The sequence below is a fragment of the Macaca thibetana genome, chromosome 4 (genome assembly GCF_024542745.1).
Source record: "Macaca thibetana thibetana isolate TM-01 chromosome 4, ASM2454274v1, whole genome shotgun sequence".
In the NCBI taxonomy this organism is placed as follows: Eukaryota; Metazoa; Chordata; class Mammalia; order Primates; family Cercopithecidae; genus Macaca; species Macaca thibetana.
Window position 1 is genome coordinate 130,364,604 of NC_065581.1, and position 9,362 is coordinate 130,373,965.

At 41.3% G+C, this 9,362-nt stretch overlaps 1 protein-coding gene across 2 annotated transcripts in view; it reads left to right on the forward strand.

Moving 5' to 3' along the window:
* ALDH8A1 (aldehyde dehydrogenase 8 family member A1) overlaps window positions 1–9,096 on the forward strand; it is a 31,709-nt gene extending 22,613 nt beyond the window's left edge. For both annotated transcript variants that reach the window (XM_050787963.1, XM_050787964.1), the window contains one exon: window positions 7,616–9,096. In XM_050787963.1, the coding sequence (XP_050643920.1) occupies window positions 7,616–8,068 (453 nt within the window). In that variant the 3' untranslated portion in view covers window positions 8,069–9,096. The remainder of the gene's footprint in view (window positions 1–7,615) is intronic.
* Window positions 9,097–9,362: the final 266 nt, after the last annotated feature.

Sequence of the window (9,362 nt, forward strand, 5' to 3'; positions counted from 1 at the left end):
GCATTGGCTTATGCCTGTAATCCCAGCAGTTTGGAAGGCTGAGGCGGGTGGATCATTTGAGGTGAGGAGTTCAAGACCAGCCTGACCAACATGGTGAAACCCCGTCTCTACTAAAAACACAAAAATTAGCCAGGCAGTGGTGGTGCACACCTATAATCCCAGCTATTTGGGAGGCAGAGGCAGGAGAATCACTTGAGCCTGGAAAGTGGAGGCTGCAGGTTCCGCTACTGCCCTCCAGTCTGGGCCACAGAATGAGACCCTGTCTCAAACAGCAACAGCGACAACAGCAACAACAGAAGGCTCCTGAGCCCATGCTGACATTTCTAATGTAGCGAAATTACCTTTTAAACCTTGCTCTAATATCGTAGTAATTTCATCACCGGTGATGATGTGTCATGCTGTGTATGGTCATACCCCATGTTACTCACAGTCAATGCCTAAGTCTTTAGAATAACCTAAGAAACTGGCTACAATCTTTCCCATTACCTCTGTGACCCTTCCCTTTCCTCATTCCACTCCTGCATACTGGCCTCCCTGTTCTTCCTGAGGAATACCAGGCACCCTCCTCCTTCTTGGAGGTTGCTCTTGTTGCTCATGCTGCCTGGAATGCTCTTCCTTCTGATGTATGCATGGCTCTCTCCTTCCCCTTCTTAGAGTAGATGTCACCTGAATGATGGCTTTCCTGCCTACCCTATACACAGTGGTACCTTGTAAAACTTTGGCTTCTTTGGAGCTTTATTTTTCTCCATGGTTCTTACTGTCATCTGACATGCAATATATATGTCTTACCCCTTTACTGACTATCTTCTCTGGACTAGAATGTCAGCTTCTTGGTCTATTTCATTCATTGCTGTATCTTTAGACTCTAGAAGGCTCCTGGAACATAGTAGGTGCATAGTATTTGTTGGGCGAATGACTGAATTAACACCACATGATGTGTTCCAGTTACAGTATATCCCCCAAATTTAAGGTATCCATTTTCTTTGAATTTTTTTTTTTTTTTTGATCCTTAGATTAAACTACCTGGAATTCGGTCCAAAATGCACAGGTCCTGGCCATCTCTGGCCAGCATGACTCAGCATCAAGACTCTGAAAGGAAAAACAAAATAAATACAAAAACTAGAACCCAGCCTTTCTCCAAGAAAATGCTTGAACCATCCGAGCCTGGAGCCTCTAGTATCACTGATCACTAAATCATAGCAATGATAAAGGGGCTATATAGACACATACATGCGTTTGAGGTTTGGCTTGAAATTCCTCTTTAACTGCTCACCATTGGTACAAGTATTGGTGATTCCAGTTTAGGTCACAAGTAGTTTTGGTATCTAACTCTAGTTTTCTGAAAACATTTGGTTAAATATGGATCTTTAATACCTCAAGAGTATACAAATCTAACTTTTTAAATGCCAATTTAGGAATATAAAAATTACATCTAGATTATTATCAAAAATAATTTCAGATTTCTATAGCATTACTACAAATATACAAGTGAAAAAATTTCTGCAGGTTCATATTTCTCCACTGTCCTTGTGTTTCTCAAGAATCAACTTATTAAAAAGGTACCAAAATATTTCTATTATAACACATTTTAGTTATAGACACCATTCACATTTGGAATGCCTCCCAAATTCTTAAACTTTAGCTTTGTGTTTTGGTGATTCCTACTTTTCATCACCCATAAAATAAACACAGAATTTAGCAAGTTTAGGTGTCAGAATACTTCAGCATAAAATATCCATATTTTTCCCTAGAGTAAAATATATACCCTGAACATTGTGTCTATGAGTGACTCCACAGAGAAGACCTAGATTACCTTTTCTTCAGTAGGTTTGTGGTTAGAATCTTTCAACCTAAAATAACAACATAGAGAAGGACTCTCTAAAGAAAATAAAAGCGACTTTCTTTGGGAATTAATGCCAGAAGATTATGAACTGGGATATGCGTGTTGTGATGGATTCTGGGCATAGCCAGGGAGGTAAAGGAAGACGAGGGTTTTTAAAGGGCAAATGAGGAAGGTGACAGAATGTTGTTTTGAAACAATTATCGTTGGCTACAAGGATCAATAATAAGGGTGATTTATTATTAAATGGGAGTACCAGTCCAAGGCTGAACGGACAATTTTTGGGGCAAGGTTGCGGTGGCCTTTGTGCAAGGTTGTGGTTTTGGTAGAGTCTCTTGTGATAGTTTTTGTTATCAGGCAAATATGTGTGAGGACTCTGTCCGTGGCAGATGGTAGCAGAGGACTCAGTTTGCAAGTTCATGTCCCAGAAGCACAGGCATACATGTGGGAGGGACACCCTACTCTGAGTTTCTGAAGATGTGTCGCTCTCTGGCCGGCCCTCCTGCCTCAGCCCAGCTCTCTATTTGGATTTTGTCAAGCAAGTTCTTATCTGAATCCAGACTAAGACATGCAGGGAGAGCTTGGTTTCCCTAGGGCTCACCTTGTTCTGGCCAGCTCCAAGCTGTTCATGCAGGGAATCAGGGGACCTAGAGTACTTTGCTGGGCTTGACCACAATGACTCCCAGGAAAAAGATTCTCGTGTTGGAGCTCCTAATATTTTTACAACTAATTTTCATCCCTTGCACCTCCCTAATAATAAATTTGCCTTAACGTAGTGCTTCCATCACCCCATCTTATACACCGTGTTTTTACCAGCCCCATCTTCCCCTAAAGGAAGGAGAAATGGGAAGGCCACTATTCCTCATTTCTCATTCCTCATTATTTCTAGCATCACAGCTGCAGAAGCTGTGGACAAAAACCAAGATTTCTAATAGATCTAAACCACTTATTTTATTCAATATTTTTAAAACTTGAAATATTGGCAAAGCCCTAGACATGGTGCCAGCTTCTCTTGGACGTATCTAAGTCCAGAAATGCCATCTTCTATTGAACCAAATTATGCCTGAAAATCAAGCATCTGTTTCACATGTTAGTTGTATTATCTTAATATCATTTCAATTTAGTATACTTAGGTGCCATGCATCACTTTGGAAATGATGAATCTTAGCAGTTACCAATTTTTTTCTGACCACATTAAAATATAAGGCCATAAACTCATATTTATCTTTTAAACAAAACTTTTGAAAGCCCCTAGATATTTTTACCATTGAACACTTTCTCTCTCAGTCAGTTTTTCTTTTCTTTTCTTTTTCTTTTTCTTTTTTTTAAAATAAATCTTCGTTGGGCATGGTGACTCATGCCTGTAATCCTAGCACTTTGGGACGCCAAGGCAGGAAGATCACTTGAGCCCAGGAGCAGCCTGGGCAACATGGTAAAACCCTGTCTCTAAAAATTATACAAAAAAATTTAGCCAGGCGTGGTAGTGCATGCCTGTAGTCCCAGCTACTCAGGAGGCTGAGGCAGGAGGATCACCTGAACCCCAGAAGGTCAAGGTTGCAGTGAGCTGAAATCACGCCACTGAATTCCAGCCTGGGCGACAGTGAGATGCTGTCTCAAAAAATAAAATAATCCTTCTACTTTGTAATAATTTAAGATTTATAGAACGTTTCAAAGATAAGGCAGAGAATTTTTATATCCACTCACCCAGTTTTTCCCGTTGTTGGCATCTTACAGTCCTAAGGTACATCTGTTCATGCTAAGAAACTAGCATGTTACTATTAACTCAACTGAAGACTTTTCAATCAACTACTTTTGATTTTCTGCTTGATCCTTATAGAAAATAATTTTTCAGCAACTATTCTTATTAAAACTAAGTATAGCTAAATAGTTTGTACTCATCTCAGAAAGCTCCAAAATTCCACTGCTTCAAAGGGGAAAGATTTTGGACATGGTTAAAAAGTTATTCACTGTTAGATCGGGCACAGTGGCTCATGCCTGTAATCGCAGCAGTTTGGGAGGCCAAGGAGGGCGGATCACTTGAGGTTAGGAGTTTGAGACCAGCCTGGCCAACATGGTGAAACCCCGTTTCTACTAAAAATACAAAAATTAGCTGGGCATGGTGGCTTACACCTGTAGCCCCAGCTACTCAGGAGGCTGAGGCAGGAGAATCTCTTGAACCCGGGAGGCAGAGGTTGCAGTGAGCCAAGATCGCACTATTGCATTCCAGCCTGGGTGACAAGAGTGAGACTCTGTCTCAAAAAAAAGGAAAAAAAAAAAAAGAAACTTATTCACTGTTGAAAACTTGAAAATGGTACTTATCAGCAGCCAAGTTTTTTAAGAGAAAAACAATAAGGATAGTATTTCCATAACCACAGCACATCTAAAACTGCTGGTATCTATGTAGCTTGCCTTGTTTTGTCATCCTCTCTGTTCGATCCCTCCCACATAGAGTAGGACTCCTCTCAGCTCTGCCCGCAATGCCTCCTCTGTATAAAGCCTCAGGAGGATCTACCTTCTGCTGAGAAACAGCCTGCTGACCGCATCTTCCTGTGGCTTAGAGGATCACTGGGCATCCGCCATCCTCACTGCTTCACTCTGAGTGTGTGCACAGATGAAATGAGATATGGCTTTACACTGAGTGAGCCTCCCACCAGCTGGGCTCCTCATGAGGCTTTCAGCTGAGTTCTCGTGAGAAAGCCCTGCTGTATCTGCCTTTTGGGAGACAGCTAATAGAAACACCTAGAGAAATGTTAAGTATGGTCTCTTCAGATTGTGACTCTTCAGTTCTGTGTGCCAAACCATCTTTGCTGGAGGAGGCAGCAGCTGCCCTCTGCTGATGGTCATCTTTCCTCGTGTTACCCCAGAAAGCTTTGGGGCTGAGTGCCCAGGAAGACCGGGCTGCCATCGGCATGCCAGCCCTCTCTGCCCCTACGGTGTGTTTTTGTCTTCTCCAAATCAAATTGGCCATGTGGAGTCTGGAGTTTTCGTGTCCGTCCTACCTCTGCGTGATTGCTGCAATAGGTGGCAATGCCGTTGGCAAAAGAATCCAATTAGAATATGTACAAGTTGTTTTGTAATGGCTGAGGGCTCAAGGACTTATGGAGATAGAACATGCTCCTAAATGGAGGTATGATTTCCCAGGGTCCCAGTGACTCCATGGAATGCTTAGTAACCTGCAGGGGATTCTATCCTTGTGGATTGAAGATAAGGCTCCATTTGCCTTTTCGCAGGGTTGCTTTTTGTTTTTCTTTCTACCTCCTGAATCCTTCCCTACTTGACACTCTGGAGGATCTGGCTGTGTACCTGTCTGCCTAAAGATGCAGGCAACTATACAGAGATAATTCTGCAGGGTTTACAATGAGACTGGAGGCAGCACAGAAAAAGCTGACGGGTGTATCCCCTGCTAGGGCCAAGATTCAGACCTAACCAAGGCCCACTGTTGCAGTTTCCTGTCCCCTTTTATCAGATAAAAAACCTGACCTACAGAATGAGGGGTGTCTCTGAGGTCTCTCTGCTAATAAGTGTCGGGTCAGTCATTTCATTGTTGTCACCAACATCATCAATAACAACAGAGGCTGACAGTCAAAAAGGCTTACTATGTACCAGGCATTATGCTAAATCTTTTGTATATATTATTTTATTTAATTCTCTCAAGAGCCCTATGAATTAGTGACTGTGGTAATTCTATGTTTCAGATAAGGAAACTGAGGCATAGGACATCTAAAAGCCCTCAGCTAGTAAACGGGTGAACTGGGGTTTGAATACAGCTTGGCTCTCGGGGTTACTCTTCTAACCCCTGTGCTCTGATTTTATGTCTAAAGCTACTGAGTACTAACTATTCTCTCTCCTGAAGAAAAAATTTTATAATAATTTCTTACATTTATAGCTTATTACTAGTCATGGTTTTGTTCTCCACCCCCCCACCCCCCCCAGAATTTATTGAAAATCTCTGTTCCCAAGCTGCTAGGGTAGATATCATCTAGTCATACTTTCTCTAGGAAATGAATTCAATTAGTGTGTCACCTTAGATATTAAATGTTTTGATAAGTTCACAATTTGAAGACTGACACTTCTCTTTATCTTTTATTATTCCAAGAGCTTCTGAGAGATAAATCATGTGATCTCATTCAGACATAATGGTCTAAAGCCAGGTACTCCTTGTGCTGTGCTGAATCATTGATGAAGTCCAGCCACTGCATCCCAGCAGGGCCTCCGGACAGCTGCACCTCAATTCCCCTGTTCACACAGGACACTCACCTTTGGAGCCTTTTAATTAATGTGGATGAGTTAGTTTCAAAAAAAGAAAGAGAGTAGGGATCAAGAGAGGTACAAACTTATTTTAGTTTCTACCCACAAACTAGAATAGCATATATTCTGGGAAAACTTCGAGATCACTATGGATGTTGGGGGTGGAGGTTAATGGAAGGGAATATAAATCTGTATCAAATGTTCTACTTTTTAAAAAAAGTCTTGAGCTGGGTGTGGTGGTTCATTCCTGTAATCCCAACACTTTGGGCGGATCACCTGAGACCAGGAGTTGAAGACCAGCCTGGGCAACATAGCAAGACCCCATCTCTTTAGGAATTTAAACAAAATGAATTAGACATGATGATTTGTGTCTATAGTCTCAGCTACTCGAGAGGCTGAGGTGGGAGAATCTCTTCAGTCCAGGAGTCTTCAAGGCTGCAGCAAGCCATGGTCGTGCCACTGCATTGCAGCCTGGGTGACAGAGTGAGACACTGTCTCCAAAAAAGTCTTTAACTTCATGGCTTATTAATTCTACAAACCTGGAGCAAATTTAATAATAGAATAATATTACCTCTATTTTACATGGAAAATATACATATAGTTCTACACTGAATATAGTTCTACACTGAATATAGTTCTACACTGAATACAGTTCTACAATGGAGTTCTAACGTAATCCTGGGGCAGAATTCTCGATAGATAAGTAAAAATCCAAAACATTATCGTGAAATTTACCCTGTCTTTGGTTTGCTTCTTTACTGCTGTTCTACATTTTTAATTTTTAGGGCTACTTTTACACTTCTCTTTTGCTTATAATACCCCTTGGGGTAGAAAAACATATAATTGTGACTTCAACAATGTTTATTTATATGTATAATTATTACGAGTTAACTTGCTACATAATTTATTTCCCATTATAGTTAGCTAAAATATATTACCTAGGTATATTTTCAGAGTATATTCAGTAATGAGACTAGAAATTAGAAATGATTTGTTCTGGAAGCTCATCTATTAAAGGGCATTCTGGCCTTTAACTAAATCTTACACATCTTTTTCTTCCCATTTTCTGCAATGGACATAGCTTCCAAAAAGGGAGAAAATATTCTTCGTGTATTTAGCTACAGAATATACATGAGTGTGAATTCTAACTTTACTGTTTATTAGCTCTATGAACCATTTATATTTTTCACACTCAATTATACTATCAGCAAATAGAAGATAATAATAGATTAACAATAGCTAATAATGTTTTGAGGCAATCAACTGAGATTGTATGAAAAGCACTTATCTGAGTTCCTGGCACTTAGACATTAAATAATTACTTCCCTCACTTATGTATGAAAGGTGAATGCCCAAATGATGCTTGGAGCACCTCTGCCCTCCTGCTTAGCAGCTGAGTGATAAGATAATTGACCCTAGATTTCTTAGGAATGACCTTCTGAGCCGATTAGAAAACATTGACTTTTCTGCTGATTTGTGTGAAGCCACATGGTAAGACATTGCTAATTATGATTTTTACCCACGCAGGTCAGAAGTTACGTCAAGAGAGCTCTTGCTGAAGGTGCCCAGATTTGGTGCGGGGAGGGGGTGGATAAGTTGAACCTCCCCGCCAGGAGCCAGGCAGGCTACTTCATGCTTCCCACGGTGATAACAGACATTAAGGATGAATCCTGCTGCATGACGGAAGAGATATTTGGTCCAGTGACGTGTGTCGTCCCCTTTGATAGCGAAGAGGAGGTGATTGAAAGAGCCAACAACGTTAAGTATGGGCTGGCAGCTACTGTGTGGTCCAGCAATGTGGGACGTGTCCACCGGGTGGCTAAGAAGCTGCAGTCTGGCTTGGTCTGGACCAACTGCTGGCTCATCAGGGAGCTGAACCTTCCTTTCGGGGGGATGAAGAGTTCTGGAATAGGTAGAGAAGGAGCCAAGGACTCTTACGACTTCTTCACTGAGATCAAAACCATCACCGTTAAACACTGATCTTTGCTAATGGTGGAGCCACTATGGCCGATGCCTGGCTGCTGGGATCAGTTGTTCAACGTGTTGGATGAAAATCACGGCATGAATTCCAGCTATGCCTTGACTTGGCAGAAGGATATCTCTAGCTTATCCTCAGTTCTTAGTAATTTTACCCACTAGTGAAGAGATACTGTCTATTTTCAATGTGGACTCAGAAGAAAAGACTTCTAAGTAGGAAGACAGAACAATGATGCCAAACAGTTGTCAAGCTCCTCCCAGGTTATGTTTTTATAGTGTTTCTTTCATCATCTTCATTGAACTCTTCGGAATCTCCAGACAATCAGATTATTTCATTTGCAAGTATATGGTAAATTTTAAAAAAATCTACAATCAGGCACAGTGCCTCCTGCCTATAATCCCAGCACTTTGGGAGGCCAAGGCGGCGGATCACTTGAGTTCAGGAGTTCGAGATCAGCCTAGGCAACATGGTGAAATCCTGTCTTTACCAAAAATTTAAAAATTAGCTGGGTGTTGTGCCCTCTGCCTATAGCCCCAGCTACTTGGGAGTCTGAGGTGGGAGGATCACTTGAGCCCGGGCTGTTGAGGCTGCAGTGAGCCATGATCATGCCACTGCATTTCAGCCTGTGGGACAGAGTAAGACCTTGTCTTTAAAAAAAAATGCTACAAACCCCAAAAGAAACAAAGAGCCATAATTTGCCATCTTTGGAGATGTTCTCCTTGTCTATTAACCACTAGCATGGCTAATTGATCTTTGATTGTACCTCATTACATAAGGAGGCAGTGGATGTCTTTGGAATTTGTTAGGGGAAGCTTATGTGGTAAGCTCTACTAAATGTATCTCTACAAGGATGAAGAAAAACAAAATAACTACCACTTTTGGAGGAAACTTGGAACAAGAAGAGGACATAGTTTGATCTATTCCTATGGTCAAGTCCAATCAATTCCATTTCTTAGTGTGTGCATCTAGTAAGGCTTACAACTTACTAACTCCAAAAGAAGCAATAAATGTTAAACAATTTTAGTAACCAGTATGGCATGTATCTTATTTTTGAATGCATTCCTCATCCCCATCCTCTTAGGAATATGGACGTTTTACTAAGTAATAAAGATTTCAAATGCTTTTTTCTTTTTTGGATCCCCAAATGATCACAGGAGAAAACTGAGGTTTATAGAGGTTGAGCAACATAACCAAGGTCACACACATGGTATGGGTAGAGGTACGGTTTGAACCCAGGACTTTCAGGTTCCAAAACCCATGATCTCTCACCCACTTCCACTTGCCTTAGCTGGTGCT